This window comes from Pseudomyrmex gracilis, unplaced genomic scaffold (assembly GCF_002006095.1).
Source record: "Pseudomyrmex gracilis isolate BER0280 unplaced genomic scaffold, ASM200609v1 scaffold_229, whole genome shotgun sequence".
In the NCBI taxonomy this organism is placed as follows: domain Eukaryota; kingdom Metazoa; phylum Arthropoda; class Insecta; order Hymenoptera; family Formicidae; genus Pseudomyrmex; species Pseudomyrmex gracilis.
In genome coordinates this window covers 209,151-231,576 of record NW_018020813.1, presented here as the reverse complement: position 1 = coordinate 231,576, position 22,426 = coordinate 209,151, and the positions used below count along the sequence as shown (strand labels likewise).

Sequence of the window (22,426 nt, the reverse complement as noted above, 5' to 3'; positions counted from 1 at the left end):
TTTATGTTTTTTAAACGCTTCCAGCACATCAAACTCAACTTTGTTTGATAGATGACGAATTCGATCGAACAACGATCGCGATTTGACGATTTTCCGTTGGCTCGATCGAATTGACAGAAGTGATGGAACTGGCTTTAAAAATGTGTATGCTCCAATCAAAACCCCAATATATAATCATTAAGCGCTTGTCTAATAAAACAAACGCAGAGAGAAGAAGAGAGCCAATAATCTTCTAATTTAGTTATTTTTTTTAAACCGAGTGTTCTCTCGAAGCGACACGAAATCTGCCGAAGTAACTGCACCTTTCCCCTCACCGATGATCCTCCAACCTTTCCCGCGCGACTCGGAGCTCCGGTCACTCCGGTCGCTCCTCGGTATATTCTTCCATCATGGTGTATTCCTTACATCGATGGCGATAACGAGGTCGCGCGCGATATCGTCGCGAGATGGCAGATTCGGCGCAGCGCGAGCCGCATTTCGCCGCGGACGGTTCGATAAAAATCAGTCCGTTGCTCGCCTGGTTTCCCGGAGGGTGGCTTGTTTTTTCGTCGTGTTTCGACCAGAGAGTAGAGCGGGTTGTGTCGCGAGAGGCGTCGCGTCGCTGGAATACTGGTGGTGTTTGTTGTTGAACGACTCGACGCGCGGGCGTCACGATCCGGAGTCCCGAACGAGAGAGAGAGAGAGAGAGAGAGAGACGGTAAGTAAAAAATCGCGGAGTCTCCTAGTCTAGGCGAGAAAGAACCACCACCCCGCGCGGATCTTCGACGCGAGAAAAGTTTCCTCGCGCGTTTTCTTCTCGGCAACGTTACGGAAGACGGGAGAATCAGCTGCTGGCGGTCGCGCGACGCGCTCCGTTATCCCGCGCGTTAAATTTCCGTCGTCGCGGAAAGAATGACCCAGAAGCGATCTGGCGCGTGTCCTCGCGCGTGCGACTTCCCCGTCGGAGAGGATCCTCGCCGATCCGAATCCGAAAAAGTCGGTCGGCCGATGATCGGCGCGAGCCAAGGTTAGATCGTGCGAACGAACGCGCGCCGGGCCAACGCTCCTTTTCCCGCAGCCCTTCCGCAAAACTGCAATTTCCCTCGCGTCGCGAGCGTTCTCGAATGGAGTGTGCCGCTCCCCTTCTCTCTCTCTCTTTACAGAGATAATTTGCGGGATGCAAATTGTTGCAATTTCTATTAGGTTTTTGGACCGGACGCGATTTACTCGGACCAACATTACGCGCGTAAAGTTTATATATTCTATTCTTTCTCACACACGGTGACGCGAACGAAAACGATCGTGCAAAAAGGGCTGAGGAATTTTGAAATTTCGCCCTTCGTCGTGCACACGATTTTTTCACCGCAAAAAAAAATACAGCGATCGCGTAATTATTGCTGTATGATATCGTTAAAGCGTTGTCATCGATGTTTTGACATGTGATCGTCGCTAAAAGAGCTTTTCGCTCCGTGGATAGAGAAGAAATTGAATAATTTTAACAAAGAGGAAAACGCGTCGCGACGTTTTGCCGCTTGATAAGAGCAATATAATCAGATCGTGCGAAATTAATTAGTACGCGCTCTTTCCCACATCTTCGGTTTCCCGTAGAGATCGCAGACCTTAACTGATTACATCTTCGTGCGAAAAATCGCACGATTATATTCTTTCGTCAAACTGGAGCGTCATCGAATTTTTCCAGTTTTTGTTTTGTTCGACTCTCAAATCTCTACGTATTTTGTTTTTTCTCACGATGATCGAGCGGGAGGAATTTCGGTCTCCCGTCGTTCTCCCGGATGACTCACAAAATGCACGAGCCGCCACCGCGAATTCGAGCGGAGCCACCAACCTTCCCCAGCGGCACGATCCGGTCCTCAAGAGCGATTATTCCCGCTCGTGAGTGTCGTGGGTAACTCCGAACGGAATAATTTATTCTTCCATTACCTCTCGTTACTATGCGGTTCCTGCTCAACTAACCTTTGGTGCGCGCGAAAGGGACCTCGTTGCCGTCGATCGTCATCGATTTGATAGAGAAAGAGCGAGAGAGAAAGAAGACCGCGTATCGCGGATGTCTCGATGTGCAGAGTTGTTCCTACAGGGGCGTTGTCCTCTCGTCACCGCCGCACGTCCGGCAGGCACGTCCTTCGTCTCGACGCATCTTTGATAAAAAAAAAAAAAAAAAAAAAAAAAAAAACCGATTCCCGGGGATGGCGGATGTGCGTGTAATGCGCGTACGTGCGCATCGACGAGAGCTGACTAATTGATCCTCTTTCGTTCTACCCTAACGTGCGCGGCACTTACGCACTTACGTGAAAACAACAACGACAACGACGACGACGACACGGCGCGCTATACTCAACTCGGGCCACATTAAATGGCATGTCCGGTGCGCGTCCGCAAACATCATCGGCGCGACGCATGGAGTCGCCAATAATGTTTGCTCTTTGTGACGCGGGAGAAGATCCCGGGGAAAAAGAACCGATTTGAAAAACCACAAAATGGATATTTGCGCGAAAGGATTTATCTTTTCGAGAGTATAGAGCGTTTGAGTAGGAATTCTCGAATTGTCGAATAAAAAAAGCGCGTCGCATTACATCCTGGTGTGCGTGATGACGCAAATGCGGCGAGCATATGTACAGAAAAACGTTACAAGAGACAAATGAATTAATCGCGTTTTTATTCGATCTGACGCTTTTAAAAGGTTTGTATTTTGCAATTTGTCCGTATTGTGCAAACCGCGTGTAAAATTAACAGTTTTACAAGATTTATTTTGCATTTCTCTCTGTTAAATGCATTTTATCGCGTTTGAGAGACAACATCGTTTTGTTCGCTCTCCGGTCATCAGTTTGAATTAACACTACTGTTTTTTTTTTTTTTTTTTTTAGAACAAATCATCGCGAATTTAGTTTCATCGTTAAAAGAGATAATGCGCGCGGTTGCGGTGCGTTTACCGTGACTTACGAAAATCACTTGTAAAACATCGGCGCCGTTACGCTGACGTCACGTCGGTCCGCACCGAGAACTGGAGCGTCACACATGTGTGCGCGGCAAAGAAACGCGGAAGCAGAAATCGACGGAAAAGTCATCGCTGCGAGAGTCCTCGAACTGTGAATCGCTCAAGAAGTCATCACCATCATCGTTCTCCAAAAGAGGTTTTTGTTCTCTTCGATTGTCGATAAGCGATAAAACCATTTTATTCTCGTTAGGGAGAGAGAGAGAAAGAGAGAGAGAGAGAAAAATCCAATAATGATTTTTCTCACTTCTAACGTCACAATGTTGCCGCAGAGGAAACAGGAGCCTTAAAGAAACCACGGTTTCGAGATAGAGCCCGATGCCAATTGCGCGAAAGAAGAGCAGGCATCTGTTGGGGGGGGACGTATCTCGTTTCGCATATTCTCGTCTCCCGCGTTGTTGCGTTTCTTCTTCGCGTTACATTCTATTCTCTCTTGTCACATTTGGTCGCGACAATATGTGTATATCGCGTTCGAATGTGTGCGGTAAAGTTCGGAACGTACGTACACGCCGTGTCATTGGATCTCTCCGGGAGAGAGACGTGCGTGCATCACACACACGTTTGTCGCGTGTGACAATTCCTCCGAGCGAGTAGTTTAGAGCGAACTTTGCGTTCGCTGATTAATTACATTCTCCCCTTTTCTCCGAGACACACACTGTGTAGGCAGTAACTGTCACTATTGTTTCTTACTATTGGGAAAAGGATAACAGGAGTTTCGAATTGAGGTGATTTCGAATTTTATTGAAACGTATATCCGAAACCGCTTTCTATGACACCGATACTCATCGAGTTCTTATCGGTCGTCATCGCTCGGCTTTCGACAATTAAAGAAATTGGCGTTTCGTTTGTACAACGAAATAATACGTGCAATAGGTATCTTGTAGACGGGAAAGCCACTTATACTTCAAATATATAACGTTGCTTAAAAAATGATGTCTCTTCTTCATTTATTATTGAGTTAGTTTGACTTGAAGTAAATGACCCGAGCGTTTATTAAAGAAATACTCATTAGATATGTGTAAATATCAAACGTAAATAACTCTCAATTGTTTAAAACATTTTTTTAAATATATATATTAATTAATATATATTTAATTATTAGGAACTAATATATATTTTTTTAAAAACAATTAAAATATATTTAATATATATTTCATTGTTTTTAAATATATATTAGTTCCTAACTTTACATATGATAAAAATACTTCGTAAATATTTTTTTTAATTTTACGTGCAATTAGTCCGATACATATTGTGTAATAAATATTACGCTTTCAACTAGTTGCAAAAAATGTGGAGTTAAAAAAAAGAGAGTATACACCTGTGTGTGTGTGCGCGCGCATACAGGATGTGCATACGGGTGCAAAGTCGTGAACGACACGAAGGGCACAAAGAAGACAAAAAATAGAGCCGGAGTGAAGGGCGCCGAGTGTCATGTGTGCATTAAAAAGGGCAAGTTGGATTCGAGTGTCGTATCTTTCTAGTGTTACCGGATCTCGTTCGTTAGACTACGAGCGGAACATAAGACTCTCGCGCGGGAACAAAAATCTAATCTTTGGATACTTCTCAAATAATAACAAAGAGAAAAAACTCCTGTGTGCGCAACATATTTGCAAAAATTGTCATCACACAAAAATTTGGTTCTATCTATTTATTTTTTAAATATTATTTATTGTTCTTGAAATAATTCTGCGTGTAGGATTACCATCCGTTCTCTTTTCTCCGAATACTGCCTTATTTTTTAAAGTGTCTGTGGGGACGTTTGACGGGATTTTTCGAAGGCGTCCGGAGTGATGACTATCTGAAATTTTAATGAATCTTGAAAATATTTTACTAAATTTCTCCCGCGTTACCCTTAGGTAGGATTATTATCCGTTCTCTTTTCCCCCGGACAATTGATGGCAACCCTGTGTGTGTGTATATCACATATTGTTAATTTTTGACTTTTATTATTACATTCGATTGCATTCGCCTACGATCATCGTGCAATTAATTACACGCGTTCTTGCATTTTGCAGCACGCGCGATCACGCGAACACAATCGCGAATTGATTTATTGATTCGAAGGATTTGCAGTGGCGGTTACGAAGAGTCCGCGCGAGGGCACGTTACGTAATTTCGCGACTCACAAGGAGAGACTACAACGTTGTACAAATTGATTTGGACGAAATTTATATGGAGTATTGCAGGGTAAAGTAATAAGACGCACTTTTTAAGCATTCGCGAGAAAATCGAATTAAAAAATTTCGAGTTACCTTATGAAGATATAAAACAGACCGTTAAATCAAAGAGCGTATAGCGTACTAGATTAGTAGTGTCGACCACGCCGCTGGTTCGAGTCTCGTTTTCTTCTTTTTTTTTTTTTTTTTGCCAAAATTCTACAATACACTCTAAATGTAAGTAATACGTTTTTTTTATTTTATTGCTTTATTTTATTGTGTTATAAAAGTGCATTTTTTTGCATAAAAAATCCGTGATTTAAAAAATACGGTAAAATAAATAGATTATTACTAATTACTAATTGTGTTTATATAAAAAGCGGATAAATAAGTACGCAACATGTAAAAATATATACAACATGTTTTATTTATTGGAAATAGACGGAACAATACATAATGCAGGATGATATTTGTCATAAAAACAAGCAAAACAGTAATTTTCCTGACAGTGTGCACATCGTATGAACGCCGTATTTTTACATTCACATAGTTTCTTTAAAATATCTATTGGAAAACATACTTCGTTGACATTCATAAATACCTCTCTTTCGTTTGTTAATTTTGAAGCAAACCATGCATATTGTAACATATTTTGAAAACTCGGGGCGGACAATTGATGATGTATGATCGAATGAATTTTTATGCAATCTTCATGAGATGTTATTTCGCGGTTTTGTTCAATTAAAGTCGAACAATTCTGTAAACGCTTTATAAAATTGTTGACTTGTCTATAAAAATAAACGTCACACGGTTGACATAAAGGTGTGCACTTTGGAGGAACAACCTTAATAGTACATGTTCCTGCACTGTCATCATCAAGAAAAATTTCGTCATACAATGCAGGATTAGTTTGACCGGGCCACGAATCTATTATTAGAAGAAATTTTTCTTTTTTTACATATGGTAATAATATTTCTTTTAAAAATTGTGTATACAGATTTGATGTGAGTTTTCCGGACTTCGAGGATGTTACCACGACATTTGTACATACAGTAAGAAATTCATCGATAGCTTGTTGTACTTTTGGATCGAACACTCCTTTTGCTTCTTGTAAACATAAGAATACGCGCGGTAATATTTTCCCGGACATGGTAATCCCATATTGTGCTGTGTACGAGTGGCTGATTTTATTCAAATTTGTGTCTTGTACAAAACCTGCTTTTCTTTGTGTTGCCAGAGTTCTATCACATGTTGATTGATATTGACATTCTGAAACATACAATCATATTAATCAAATAATTTAAATATATTGTCAATTATAAAGTTACATTGTATTTTATGTTATTGATAAATAAGACAGTCTCATTTTGTAAAGAAATTATTATTATTTACCTGCTTGGTCTATGTTGATGATAAAATCTTTGTGAAAATTAGGAATTATTATCCTTGTTTGTTTCCGGAAGATGTCTGCTGCAGCCAATATCTCGTCTATCGTGGCAGCTTCTTTTGCGGATACATATTTTGTAATTTTTTGTTGTTTGAGTCTGTGTTGTCTTTTAAATTTTCGAATCCACGCTTTTGATGCTTTAAAAGGAAAATTTTCAAACTGACTTGCAGCACTCAACGCCCATTGTTGCAAATCTCTTGTTGTCACTTGTTGGTAATTATTCTTAGCTTCTACAAAACGATCATATGTCCATGAATTAATAATTGTATATTTATCAATATTTGTTCCTCCATGTTTGATATCTTTTTCCCATCGGGGTAAACATTTTATGTTTTTTAAACGTGAGCATCCTTTTTTCTGTAGAGTTTTGAGATTCCAATGTGGATGCTGTTTTGCCATATTAACAACTTTGATTTTATATTCTAAAGGAATGTAATCCATTACTTTCGTTTCTTCTTCTAACATATATTCATCGGAATAATCATCTTCTTCTATTCTTTTTTCTCGTATTAGTACTTCTTCAAATTGACCTACGGTATCAGATTCTGCCACAATTAATTCTTCAGTATCAAGAAAAAATTTATTACCCAACATTTCAACGGTAGATGCATACATTTCTTCGCCAATTTGTATTGCCTTGTGGGAAATTGTTTCAGATGATTCTTGGGCCACGAGGTCATTTTCCAAAAGTAATTGTTCCAGATAAACAATAGCATCTTTTAACTGTAATTTCGACTCGTCACTGTGAATTGATATACTATCACATTCATTCGATGAAAAACCAGGTACACCTTCCATTTTAACTTATCTTCCAATTTAATTAGTACTGCACACGTTTCTTCTTTTCTGTCTTTTCTACTCTTGCTGTTAGCGGCCAAATGGATGAAATCTTGTTTCATAGTGTAACGGAAATCTCCCCTTCTTTGCTCATTTTCTGTCCTATCGATCCTACGTTCCGAAAGTCACTGCCAGTACCAGAAATCTATAGTACAGTAACGTGAAGTATAGATTTTTAATAGCAGTGATTCGGAACACAGTTTCTTCTTTTCTTTTTTTTCTCTTTCAAAGATATAACGTTTTTTTACCTTTCAAGGATATAATGTTCTCTACTTTTCAAAGATATAACGTTCAACAAACATTACAAAAAAGTGTGTGCCTTAAAATATGTTGCATATATTTTTACATGTTGCGTACACTTATTTATCCACTTTTTATAAACACAATTAGTAATTAGTGATAATCTATTTATTTTTACAGTATTTTTTAAATCACTGATTTTTTTTATGCAAAACAATGCACTTTTATAATATGCAATAAATTAAAAAAACGTATTAGGCTAGTATTACATTTGTCGTACGACAAAGATTTTAAGTATATTGATTGGCTATCAAATAGAGTTCTTTATAAAACTCTCTGATAACCAATCAACATACTTAAAATCTTTGTCGTACGACAAATGTAATATTAGGCTAACAATAGAACCTTCCAAAACGTATACAAATCCACTCTCAAAACGTAGATCTTCTCCTTCGTCGTTTTCCCATCACTAAAGGTACTAAGTAAGGTTATAACCAAACCTGCGCTAGCGCTTGCGCATTTATACCAAGTAAGTCTTTGCGCATGCGTGAGTTAAAGAGTGAGGGAATAGGGGAAGTAGGTATACGTTTTGAAGGGTTCGTCGGTCTCGACTGTATACGCTTTGGGAGGTTCTACTGTATTTACATTTAGAGTGTATTGTAGAAGTTTGAAAAAAAAAAAGTATATTAAGACTCGAATCAGCAGCGTCGACACTACTAATCTAACCTAGTACGCTACACGCTCTTCGATTAAACGGTCTATTTCATATCTTCATAAGGTAACTCGAAATTTTCAAGTTCGATTTTCTCGCGAATGCTTGAGAATTGCGTCTTATTACTTTACTCTGCAATACTCCACATAGTCATCTATCGATCCTATAAATTTCGTTCAAATCGATTGATACAACATCGTAATCTTTCTTTGACAGAAGCAATTTTTTTTCTCCAACTTATTCATGTATTTGCTACTATTATCTCAGAGATTTCAATATCTCTAAAGCGCCGTGTGAATCGATCAATTCTAACCGCTCTACGCTGAGTCACACATTTGTATTACAATCCTCGTGTGATCCTTGTATAAATGTCTCTGAACAAGACACGTTTTTTAGATTTACGAAGATAAGATTCGAATTATTGGTTTTTTTTTTCATCGTCACACTTTGTTTCGTTCTCGAGAACTCGAAAGAATTATTTCAGCGAACAATTTACTTTTCAAACCTTATATGTACAAAGATAACACGTGAATTCTTTCGCGCGTGCCACTTTTTCTTTTAGATGTTCTATGTATAATGCAAAGTTACGCGGATAAAGAAGATGAGTTGTTGAGTGTGTGAATTGGAGGATTCCGTTCTCAAATATCATCGGGCTATAGCCGCGCGCCCACACACACGTACACAACACAATTGCGAATCTCGTGTGAATGATACTCTATGTCAGTAGACGCCCACACTCTCGAACACGTTTCTCTGCTCGAAGAGGAATCGAAACAAAAAACGCGGTCTTTTCATGAAACTGATTAAACGGAATAAAATGATGCGGATGAGCAGCATACAAAATGATTGATTCAATGCAAGAGTATAAAATATATCTGACAGGAAAAGAGAAGAGAAAAGACGTAGCTCTCTTGTGTGTGTGTCTGTAGGAGGATTACAGTGGACGTAATAGTGTACACGACATTCCTGCGGAGCATCTTCGTGCTACTCGTCTCTCTGGTTTATGAATGGATTCCATTGATCACATGTGCGTATATACACGCTTTTATCGTCCGATAACAGCCGCTGCCGACTTACTTGTCGTCGTTGCCGCGCCGCTTTTCGAAAGTGAAGTCCATACCCTGATGGGAAAACATTTACAAAATTATGTGACAAAATCTTGCACTAAAATTGTAATTTGCAATTATACAGATATATTTTAAGAAATAGATGTAAAAACATTGATCTTTTATAAAATATTTGTAGTTGTTTGCAAAATTACTTTCCAAATACTATTTCGGCAAAAGAATAACGATATGGCGAATCATCTTAGCAGTATATTTGCAAAATTAATTTCACAAAGAAATTGTCTAATAATTGAGAAAAAAATTTCAGCTACGTGATGATTAAAATATGTAGAAATATAATTGCATATGAAGAAATCAACTTAATTCATATATATACTTATGCAAATGCATAATGACTGTTTCGCAATTTTTGACAAATATTATTTACAAAATTTTATTTCGACAAAACTGTTACATTATGGCGAATCATTTTAGTGCAATTATTGCAGGATCGTTATTCATGATACCATTTTTGTGCAATATTTTCACAATTTGACTATTGGGGTAGTTTTCTCTTTTCTGTAGTAGTTTTTTTTTCGGAGCAAATAATGTTTTTTTTTTTTTACGTTACAAGTCACAGGTTTACATTTTTTGAAAGTGTAATTCACGCATTACAAATAAACCTACATGTGTTATATAATAAAAATTATGTAAAAAAATAAAAAACTGTCTCGTGCAGTTTTTTTTCTTAATTAATATCGCGGTTAATTTATATTGCTCACATAAAAAGACGTTATTCTTGGCCTGACAAAGAATATCGCTCGAGAAAAAACTCTCTCTTGGAAATCGTGCGTGCTGCACGCGAAATCACACGCGATCACGCATGACGAATACGCTGGCATTAGGCTGATCGGATCGACTGCAATGGTTTGTTCTGGCGTTCGTTTTAAGGTTACGCGAGCTTGCGAGCCGTCGAACTAGGTCAAAAGGCATGCTTGCGACCGTCCCGCGTACAACCTACTTAAAAATACATTCGCGAAAGGAATCGCGAATATTTCGCGTGCATCTCGCGTTTTGTGTGTTTCGCACATTCGCTCCGTCTTGTTACTCGTGGCGACGTACAACCTCGCTCGGTGCAGTGCGATTTTTTCCGTTCTATCTTCTCCACAAGCACGAGCGCAACAAAAAGCTTTCCGCGATTTTATTGTTTTACGCGAGTCAAATTATTATTTGTTTAAAATTTTAAGTGTGATTGCACAGACCACAATAGGAATCTGAAAACACGGTTGATATATTGTGTTAAAAAGTTTTTATTCCGTTGAATTATTTATTATTTTCCGGTCTTCTCTTTTTCTTTCGTTTGAGACTTTATCGGATATGATAAATGCAGTTTTGCTTTACATATTTTTACCTCTACAATTTTTTTATCATATACGTGGCTTCCTTTGAGGGAAGACACAAATAAACAAAAAGTGTCGCGGATCAACGTCTCGCTCTTTAATCAAAGAAATAAAATTCGAACAAAATTTCTGCATTCTTTTTCCGTGCAAAAGTTTTCTACACGGGCGACACAGCCGGCGATGTAATATCCTCCGAACCGAAACGATGCGAATCAATAACCAGCAGGTGTATTAAAATTTCACTTTTATCACGCGAGGACTTTGTGGGGAATGACGAGCCGCGCATACACGGAGTGCAAGTTCAGATGCGGAGTTTTATATATTTTTCCGTCCCTTTAGAAACACGCCTCGCGCGAGAGGTAAGGCCGGATAGGTATTTCGGTTCAAGTGTCGTGGAAATAATTTCGATCCCCACATAAGTGTTTCGCATGAGTGCAAGTTGCGATCGCGATACTTTCGTCGAGAGAGAGAGAGAGAGAGAGAGAGAGNGAGAGAGAGAGAGAGAGAGAGAGAGAGAAAGAGAGAGAGAGAGAGAGAAAGAGAGAGAGAGAGAAAGAGAAATCGTCTTTTATTCATATAGAAAACAATCAACTTTTTGTCAGTCGGTTTTTTGTTTCCCGCATAAATTTACAGGTTTAGAAATATCTGGAAATTTCGCGCGCGCAATATCGTCTACCTTTTTTTGCATATCGCGTGAAATTGCCGCGGATCTTATTGTTTCGTAAAAAAAAAAAAAAAAAAGACAATAAGAAAAAAGTCACACGACGTAAATTGCGCAAAAAATCTCTGACGTATAATTCGAAATGTATGCGACGGTTTGTGGGAGCGCGCGGCGAGAAAAGCGGAATGTTCAGAATCTTAAACGTTTAATGGGATATAATCGGTTAATAGGGTCTTGCGCGTTCGGTCAAAGCGTGCTGCAGCCACGCAATGAATGACAACGCGCGGTTTTCTTGCGGCTTCGCTCTCGCGAAGTATATATTTTTATATCGTTATCCCCATAAAATTCTATATTCTTCACGACCCTTTCTCGTTGCGTTGAAATCGCAACGTCGAAGGGACGAGGTTTTTCATCAAAGCCGCGTGTATATTCTATGTGAAAAGAAAAAATGAATATTTTCTCGGCGCGGCGGGTACACGAACGCACACGCTCCCCTCCTCCCCCTCCTTCGTTGTGAAACTGTGGAATGAAATTAGATTCTCTCTTCTGAAGAAGCAGTTCTCAACTCCTCACTCCAGTGCACTCTCGAACGATTTCTCGCGTTTGATTTTCAGCGTGGGATGGTAAATGATGGTCACCAGCAGCATGGTTTATGAAGAGATAGTCGGCATACGGGGCAGCTGACCTCAGCCGCCGCGCACGCTTTTCACGCGCGAGATGCCCCACAATCTAAACTCAGCTTCCGCGAACGCCGCTAACACGGGACCGAATCATCAAGCCTATGCCCAGCAGCCGCATCATCGGGAGAACGCAGATGGGCTTCAACCCGAGGTATAAAACACGCAATCTCTCGAAACGTTTGTTAATACTTTCTTATCCTGACCTGACACACGTGTCGATTGTCTTTTCGTATCGAGTAAAAACTCGTTTGTTTTGTAAATTTATCGAAATCGAGCGGAAAGAAACAAATGAGAGAGTTTTAAATTATGTGTAATCTAAAAATTAAAAATTCTTAAAAAAAAAACCAACACTCACATATCATTTTAGAAAGAACCGGTCGAATTCGACACGTCGCATCTGCGAGGCGCTCCAGCGGAGGTGGAGGCGTTGGTACACAACATCAAAGAAGTTGCCCAGCAGTTTCTTTACCACTGGCGAACATTTCCCATCGTTCTGCCCCCGCCTTTGTCTTCGTGCACGGAGGGTGAAGACACGCTGGCGAGAAAGAAGTATCATCTGAGAGACCTCTTCGTAGCGCCTAGTTTCGACGAGCTCGATGCCGTAGCTGTGGATAGCAAGGGCGAGCCCCGAAGATTGACGAACAAACAACTGGAGAGTATTAGGGAGCGCGGGTATGTGTATTCTCATGTAAATGAGCGCGGATAGTTTAACGATTGCTTATTTAGATAGATCGTCGTTTGATCATCATGTTCTTAGTCTAGTCGTTGTATATCTCACTCTTGTAACGGCATGAAAAAGAGATGTGTGTGTGTGTGTGTGTGTGTGTCAGTGAATGAATGAGTAAGTAAGATATAGAGAGTGTAGCGTAAAATGGATAAATATACATATACCCGCGTCGCGAATAAATCGCAGAAGAATCTGTTAATTGACAATCGAACACAGAAATATGTTGATTCGACGAAAATTTTAAGGAGACGAAGAAAAATGAGAATTTTGCAATTTGTCTCTTGTTTTATACGTTTTTCTCGATGAACAAAATGAAATTCTCTCTTGATACATATAATTACGGAATAAGATAAAGCAATACGTTAATATCTTGTGCGTGTGTGTATATATCTGATATATTTTAACGATTTCTGCTAAAGCTTACACAAGGATAAATATGGAAAGCCGAAGAAGCTGAATGCCACTCAGTTGGAGAGCATTCGAAGATGCGGGTACGTGTGCCACATAGTGTAGCGACACATAATAATTTCAAATGTAAACTCAATCACATATATATACATATATATATGTTAAACAAAGACAGGTTCATAAAAAAAAAAAAAAAAAAAAAAAAACAAGTTGATATAAGTGAAATCTTATACAGCAATCTCGTGACTAACTTGTGGTTTTTTCTTTTTTGCGCGAGAAACGTCGCGTTCACAGCATGTGGTCTTCTGTACGCACCGCTATTTTAACTTATCCTCAACGCTCGGTGAATTATTTACATAATTGTGTTGGAAAGAGATAAATCTCAAATGACTAGGTGATGATATATATATTTTACACGAAGTCGAAACTGAAGATCGATCATCGCGTCCTATTACTTTTTGCATGGTACACACGATTTTGCAAATAACTTTTTTGTATATTTCCCAGCTAATGTTTTTAGTTTAGGTGATTTAGATTTCTGCCTTTTTGTACATAACCGCTGTAAAAAAAANAAAAAAAAAAAAAAAAAAAAAAAAAAAAAAAAAAAAAAAAAAAAAAAAAAACACGAACTTTAACAAAAGTACGTGTGTGTGGGCTATATATAATAGGGCAAGTATAAATTCAGTATAGAATTAGAAACGCTACTCAAACATGTGTATCTTTAATGAAGCTAGAAAGCGAGTTAATTATATTGCTGTGTAAATCATTTTAAGCAACGAGACATTTTACATATAACACAATGGCTATCTTATTTGTGTCTTTTATACTATTCTTCTGTGTTGTTTTTTTTCTGTGAGATACTACGCTTTGTATAAACTTTGGCCGTCGCGTGTAAAAAAAAGTTTATCGGCATGTCGTCGCGGCTGATCGGCGATTCTTCTCTTGCAGAGAGTTTGAAGTTGATTCGATCAACTTTGCCGGACAAACTCATCGATGGCGATTGAGCGGTCTTCTGCAGCGCGGTCGGGACAGACGACGCGACACGCTGCTCACGGATCTCGCTCTGGCCACTAGGTTTCTCGTAGTTACGGCGAGGGCTAGATTAGTTTCTCACTGCTTCAGCGTCTCACAATCTCTTAAAGCCTTGTTAACGGGGCTTCTGCGTCTTCTCGGTGAGTAGTTGGTCCATCTTCTTCGCGCGTTTGACTTGCATATCCGCGTGAATGTACGAGTATATACGTGTATATATATATATATATATATATATATATATGTATATACACACGCACATATCACATATATATATATATATACCTTACAGATATTATAATCGGCGTACCGTCGCTTCAGGCGCACAATCTAGATGGTAAAATTAGGGAAGAACGTTGTCGGTACTTGGTGGCGGAATTGGTCTGCAGGGTAAGAGACGTTACACAATATAATATTTTCATGGATATTTCAGCTAACTTTTTTAATTTTAGATAAGCGTGTTGTTTTTTGTCACAAGATACGATCTTTACTCGCGTTTTATGCTATTGAACTATTGTTTTTTACTACATCCGTTGCGTTGTTTCTCAGCCGGAATATGAAGATTCGCTGGAATTACTTTGCGGATTCATACGAAAACAACTTCGTCGAGCAGCCATGGAAAAATTCGAAGTCGAGAGAGAATCGTCCCAACTATTACCCGTTTCCGTTCCTTTCGTATTTGGAACGCCCGGTGGAGCCGCGGTTGATCTCAGATTATTCAGCAGAGATATAATCCGAAAGGCTTTGCCGACGCTTGTCGCGATTCTGGAGAGAGAGACAAGAGGCTGGTTTCTTCATTTCAGAGAAAGACTGATATCCGAATTGAGAGCACAAAAAAAGCCGGACGAAGAAATAGAACGAGTAAGCAAACTACTTTGTTTAATATACGCTTACTAACAAAAGTTGAAAAACAAAGTAGTTATTTACAAAACTTTAATGTAAAAATATATATATTGTTAGTGATCAAAAATATTGTGAAGCATGAAAGTAAATTCCAATTTATTATATGATTTGATGAATTGAAATATCAATTTAAATAACTCATTTGTAAAAATTTACTTTGTGAACACGTATATATATTCATATATATATACGCATATTATTTCTGAAGTCGTTTCCGAATAAATTTGAATTTATTCGGAATATGTATATATGTACATATATGTATATTATATATATACAGGGTGTTTGATAAGTACCGTCTCACCGCTCGTAGGTAGGTAGAAGGGATTATTCTAAGACGAAAAGTCCTATACCACTTTGGAAAATTCGCAATAATTAACGAAATATTAATGAATAAAGATCCGCTAATCAGCGTGCATCCAGAGCAAGGACAGCGTAAGGACAGCCCAGTCTTGGCGCTTGTTGGCGAGCAACCGCTCTCCGATCCCGCGCCTACTCTTCGAATTCCTGACGCGCTGTGTATACATGTTATTCTATTAGCTCCTCCCATTCTGTCGCTACGGCACGAAAGACTAGGCTGTCCTTACGCTGTCCTTACTCTGGATGCACGCTGATTAGCGGATCTTTATTCATTAATATTTCGTTAATTATTGCGAATTTTCCAAAGTGGTATAGGACTTTTCGTCTTAGAATAACCCCTTCTACCTACCTACGAGCGGTGAGACAATACTTATCAAACACCTTGTATATATATATACGTGCATATTTTCGCACAAACATCCTGCGTTCGGCTCGTAAGACCTTATATATATCGTTGAAATTCAAATTTATTCGGAAACGACTTCAAAAATAATATGCGACGTCCTATTTGGTCAGCGATTTAATGTTAAAAATACCACTTTGTTTCTTAACTTTTGTCAGTAAGTGTATACTTTGTTTAAATACATATAAAAGTTCTTGATATATATATATATTGTCATGATATTTTCAGGAAGTTAACGAGGCAGTAATGCGTGAATATTTACAAAGGGTGTACTCAAATATATTGTCGCATCCGGATATACTTGCGCTAGGCGAGGGAATTCCTCAACTGCTGGTTCAACAGGCGCAGTCAGTCGTGTTGATGCACCGCGCGGTAGAGAACGTGCAACGGAAACTGTCGCAAACCAAAGCATGTCTACGACGTCGCATCGAGATTGAACATCCGATCCTGTCGCGAATACAGCCATGGATGCGCGATCGTATGCGAGAAGCCGAGGAAAATTTTATCGAAGAGTGCGAGTGGAGCGCTCACGAAGAAGCTCTCACGCTCTGCAATCAACAGAATCTCACGCAAACAGTATACTTTCTCAATCGCGATTTGATTTTCATGAAAGAGGTATATAACGTCGTCTTTCGTTTGTTTCATCCTGTTTGTCCGCGGAATTGGCTAAAAAACAAGAATTGATCTATTTTCAGAGAGAACCGGTTCTCTTGAAGGAACTACGAAAGGTCAAAACACCAACGAGGACTTTTCAATGGCCAACGCAAATTTGGCTACCGAAGAACTGGATAATAAGACGCAATTTTCAAGGTCAGTCCGAAATCATTCCGACTGTGTTAAGCAACACTCCGACTTCTATCACGACGCCGCGCGCTGATCCTAGCCAACCTGTTTTTCTGGTCGAAAGAGAAATTTTACACACAACCACAACAAGGTATCGAAATTTGAACAATGATATGATTTTGATGTTCAATATTATAAAAATACCGCGGTGTGTAAAAGGTGGCCGATGTGGCGGTGGATAAATTACATCGCCAGGACGTGGTGTTGGACTTGGAATGCGATGTTCCTATTGGGCGTAGCCGTACCGTGGTGCAGTCCAGTGTCGTTCCGCGCTTTGCTGCTGGTACAACCATTCACTCCCGATCTGGAATTGAGTCAACTAAATGGAACATTATTCCCGAGAAAGTCGTCGCAGATGCCTACTCTTTGTTCTCGATTGATAGCTCTTTGGAGACATATCAGTAAAAGTCGAACACATTTTGAAACTGAACCGGACACAGGTAATTTTTTTTGCTTTTTCATACTTTTTATTACATGTAACTAAAAATTTATGAAAATTTATTCAGTGGACATACGTATTTTAAAATAATTACATAAAAAAGTATTGGATATAACAACAATAATTAAATAACACTAATAATAATAATAATAATGTTTAGGTTTCATCGGTAAAGGTATGACCAGACATCTAAACAGGCTATGGAATTACGGTGCGAAGGGTCTGCTAGGAACGCTCATCATACTGTTCGTATTTCCGGCGGTTTGCGTTTTAGCGAGTGTCAGTTCGTTAATTGTTGCTCTCACGGCGGTATTATGGTTAGCGCGCACTGATTTTCCTTCATTTAATATTTTTAAAATATATTTCTTCTCATTTAATATTCTTGAACAGCTATTTAATTCGTGTTAACTCTTATCGACAGGATGCCTTTGGTCACGTTGGCGCTGCACGCGTTTATGGCACTTATCATGGACCTAGATAGTCCCGAACCGACTCGCAATCGTTATCTCGTGGTGATAGAGGCATTAGTTTGGAACATCGGTATTCAAGGATGTTTACAACCGATAGCGGCGCTATTCGTAGCTCTTATTCTGTGTCCGATTATTTCATTCGTGATACTTACAAGTAAATAAAAATGTCGAGTTCAACTAATAATGAAGTGCTTTTAAAACAAAATTTTAAAAATTAAATTTGTAATTGTTCGCAGTTGCTGTGATACGTTATTGGGTCAGAGTATTCTGGGATACAGTTATGTTCCACTTGGTGATCAAGAATAGAGGTCGGATACCAGCAAGCGACAGCTTCGTCGTAAAGAGAATAGCTGGACCGGGTTTAGCTTCGGATTATTATTATCAAGTAGGTATTGCGCTTTTGTGTACACACTGCGATATTTGAACGAACTTGCTTATAAAATCTAATTGAAATGTATACATTTTCGTCAGATAAAAGCGGAACAAGCATTAGCCGCGTTCGAGGCAAAATTAGAACTGGACGAATTGCTGGCTTTTCAGCAAGAAATCGAGAGATTAATTACTCAACCGCAAAGAGATTTTACTCAATTTGTCGAGGCGTGTTTCGGTCCGTTTGCCGCGAGTCTCGCAAAGACAAAAGATCCGTACAGATCGCTTGAGAAAGAAGCCAAAGATTTAATTGCCGTGCTGCATGAAAAACTGGATCGTCGAAGAAAAAATTTACAAACAGGTCTCGGTGTTGCAGTGAGAAGTAAAATAAAATTGACCACTTTTGACTTGAAGGTAATTGAGAGGTTTTGCAAATAATTTTTTTTTTTGCACATGATTTCACACATGCGTTCTGTTATGTAATTAATATAATTTATGTGACACGCGAATGATTGCGGCACTCGTTATTCAATCGCGAACGAACGTTGATACAAACGTGAATGTAATAACATTATAGGTGGTTATACAGCAAGGAGCGCTGATGCTGGAACGTCTCTATCCTACTCACGTTTTTGCGAGATTACCGGGTAACGAGGAAGATTTCTGGGAGAACAAAGGTTTAGGAGTGTGCGACTGGGCGGGTTTGGCGGGTCTTATGTACGCCGATATTTTCAGTTTGGATTTTCTACAACCGCTCGATGATTCCGACACAAAATTCAGATTAGAACCGCATTCGGGAGTCGATCTGTCGCGTTACACGGATATGGTTCACAGCACCGAGCTCGGTGGCATTAACGGGCCCGATTTGCTTGGCGCTGTTTACGCACCACGCGGAAATATTCAAGTACACAGTCCGTATCTCGAAGTATCCGCCTTCAATCCGAGAGCCAAGCAAGCCAGTAGCAGTAGGAAATCCGACAAGCGATGGTAATTATTCATCTTGCATCAACTTGTTTATTTACTTATTTATTTAGTAAACTATTTTTTACTAAATAAAAAATAATAAACTATTTATTTATTTATTTGGAGAAAGAGAGAGAATTCAACATAAAGTGTTTTGTTATAAGAATATTGAATACGCAATTTTTAAATAATTTGTAGCGATACCAGCGGTTTATTGACTTCCACGAAACTTCGAAGACGCACGATGACAAACGAAAACAATTCGGAGGGAAGGTGGCAACCGTGGAAACGCGAAATTCGTCCATATAGCGCGGAGAAGCTAGTAATACCTCTGCCAATTCCGCATCCGGCCCACATAGCGGTGACCATACACAATCGGGACTCGGAGGATCCGATTCCTCTCGACTCGGAAATATGTCAGAATATCTTACGAGCCATCGAAGAATCCCCCGGTGAGATGGCGACCGAATGTGTGAGTAGGTACAGAGGAGGCGGAGGTGATTCCAGTTTCGATTCCGTCGCGTCGCAATCGTCCGTCTCGATCGAGACCGGTCTCGAGAAAGAGACCGAAACAACGCAGGAGATCGCCGCGGCGAACGCCGAAAAGGAAAACGAGACCTATCATTGGACCCTGTCGAATTGGGGCGGTGGCATGACACGAAGACGAAACAACTCTGGATCTATAAAAGTTGACCTAGCGTCTCCGGAGGACGTCACGCTTGACACAGATACCACCAGAGTGATGTTCAGCACATACGGAACAACCGTCTAAATGAAATCCGCCGTTATTACACGCCGAAATTAATGGTTTATATCTCGTTGTTCTATTTATAAAGGGTATGTATATGAAAGATGAAAAAAAAACAACAAAAAAAACCAAAAAAAAAAAAAAAAAAAAAAAAAAAAAAAAAAAAAAAAAAAAAAAAAAAAAAAAAAAAAACAGAAAAGAATTGCAACTTCAGCCGAACGAAATATTAGAGGATTAGAGAAGAATAATCTTGCCATTTTAACGGAAAAATACGTAATACAAAATATAAGATCGAATTAATTCAACTTTCACTTGAAGCAACGCAGATTCTTGATTAGCGTACGAATCGAGATGTTTGTCGATGAATTTTCAAATTTAATCAAAAGTGTGAGAAAAACTTTTCGGAAGGTGCGTTCTCGAAAAAAAAACGCGCGCGCGCGATCGTGTTACGGATTTATCACGATAAAGAATGAATATGCGTATCGGAGAGATCGAGATATATATTAAATTCTCCCAGTGAATTGTGGTTGTTTACATTCGCGGTAAAAAATTATAATCACGCAGATATATAAAGAATTTTATCTAAACATTACGCAAGGTACTACTTGTCAAGTACGTACCACTTACTCGTTCGCCATCAAAATTCATATTAGCTAATTTATTGTGGGGGGGGGAGCGCAAATATCGGTTTCAAGAAACATATATTATAAATGCAAGATTTCAAGATTTCGCTATATTAACACCATGATTTTTAAAAATATTATAAGCAAAAAGATTATACATACATATATAGGGAGAAAACCAAATTATTCTAGATATTAGTGCAATAAGAGTAGCGAAAAACCTCTTCCCTCGACACCATGTTAAACAACTGTGAACATTCGTATTGACATGTACTGTATATATATATAGATAGATAATTGTATAAATGACGAACTTGTTACTGTGTAATATTACTCTTTAATTAATACCTTGTGTTTTTTTTTTATTTTATGAAATACGCTAGACGCTATGCGGCGACTCGTCAAGATTCAGAAAATTAATAGATTTATAATTGTACTCATTAAATATTACATAACGCGTAACATACCATCTTATCGTGTACGATAATTAATTTTATTTAAGGCGATAAAATATTTAAAAAAATACTTTGTGAACTTCCATCGCACATAACAATAGAAAGCTAATAATTAATAAATTGTATTAACTGATTTAGTTTCTTTACACTCTTAAGATTACTTTAGAATTTTGATAAATATGTTTGTTTGTTTTTTTTTTTTTTTTTTTTTATAATACGTGTGTGTACAGTATATAAATATATGCGGTATATAATCTTGCGCGACTCCCATAATTTATTTCATCGAAAATAGGCTTGGAAAATGTATATCTAACATTTCGTAAAATATTTTAAATGTCCTTTTTTGAACGTATCATTGTACATTTTATTTTACTAATAAAATTGCAATAGATGTTAATAACCCAGAACTGAGTCGAGAACTGAAAAAGCACTATGTATAAATAAGTGTATTACACACACGTGTCTCTATCCTTCAGATAAACGCCGAAATTTCAGACTGGAGCAATGTCGCTCAATTGTCTCATATTATTTATCTCTCTTCCCGGCTATAAATACAGTATTCTCTCTTTCTTTATAATTAAAATACAATCAATATAATTTTTACTTATGTAACGTATTAACGTAAACTGTTGACGATATTAAGTGTGGACTCCGAATCGCCGACAACAATATACGTATGTCGTGAGGATTGTATTTGGCGATAATTTATCCGCGCGTACCCGACGTCACTTGACTTTTTAGTGATCTGACAAAAAAACATCTAAAACTTAGGAAATAATGTGAATTTTTCGGTCAATGAGAGCCATACGCTGAATGTTTGTCGCGTATTTTGTACACACACACACACACACATATATATATATATATGTGTACACATATATTTACACATATATGTGTAAAATTTTACACGAGAGTTTCGAACTGAAATTTCAATTCTTAAATTCAGGGGATGCTATATTTGCATCACATATATGAGAGACTCCGACACAGAAAGCCGGAGATTCCAGGTTTAATTCCTGGCCGAGAAGTTTTTTTCGCAATATTTTAAAATTAGTTAGGAGGGTGTACGGGGTCTCTCATACTTTCGAAGAAACGAGAGAGGAAATAACGTGCGTCGCTCATCCCCCCACCCCCCAGGCGATAAATTCGGTCGAGAAGTCGGCTCCGAAAAAAAGTCGAAGCCACAAATATACATATTCGAGCACGGGCTTCGGACCATTAGGGTAGTTGGAGAACTAGACTAGTTTTGGTCGCAAAACAAAAATAAATAAATAACCAAACAAAGACGATATCTTCGATTTAATACGTACCGTAGCAGTGAATTCGGCCGAGTGTCACAAATAATCGCGAATTGCCGATTTGCCGCTTGATCGCCTGTTTACAAGTGAACCAAAACATCAATGACCTTGAAAGCCGCCGTGTCACGTGACGTAAGGAGAGCATTCGCGATTGGAGCGCGAGGGCACGTAGAACGCATCGTGCATCGTGCGCACCGCGCGGCCTGCATATCTCATC

General features: G+C 38.7%; 2 protein-coding genes across 4 annotated transcripts; one reads left to right on the top strand and one right to left on the bottom strand.

Moving 5' to 3' along the window:
• The first annotated feature begins 465 nt into the window (after positions 1–465).
• On the top strand, positions 466–21,739 carry LOC109858893. Of its 3 annotated transcripts, none has more exons than XM_020436581.1 (16): positions 466–697; positions 12,106–12,322; positions 12,539–12,843; positions 13,318–13,389; positions 14,255–14,478; positions 14,628–14,725; positions 14,885–15,196; positions 16,230–16,616; positions 16,697–16,935; positions 17,004–17,284; positions 17,444–17,600; positions 17,705–17,907; positions 17,990–18,138; positions 18,225–18,536; positions 18,700–19,109; positions 19,284–21,739. In XM_020436581.1, exons 2-16 carry the CDS (start codon positions 12,209–12,211, stop codon positions 19,855–19,857), a joined length of 3,837 nt encoding a protein of 1,278 aa, XP_020292170.1. In that variant the 5' UTR covers positions 466–697; positions 12,106–12,208; the 3' UTR covers positions 19,858–21,739. The 3 variants fall into 3 exon arrangements, with proteins under 3 accessions (XP_020292170.1, XP_020292172.1, XP_020292171.1); XM_020436582.1 differs by lacking the exon at positions 466–697 and adding an exon at positions 3,658–3,714; XM_020436583.1 differs by lacking the exon at positions 13,318–13,389.
• On the bottom strand, positions 5,573–7,882 carry LOC109858896. The gene is made up of 4 exons (XM_020436599.1): positions 7,681–7,882; positions 7,209–7,577; positions 6,541–7,125; positions 5,573–6,417 (listed from the first exon to the last, which is right to left on the bottom strand). Exons 2-4 carry the CDS (start codon positions 7,309–7,311, stop codon positions 5,573–5,575), a joined length of 1,533 nt encoding a protein of 510 aa, XP_020292188.1. The 5' UTR covers positions 7,312–7,577; positions 7,681–7,882.
• Positions 21,740–22,426: the final 687 nt, after the last annotated feature.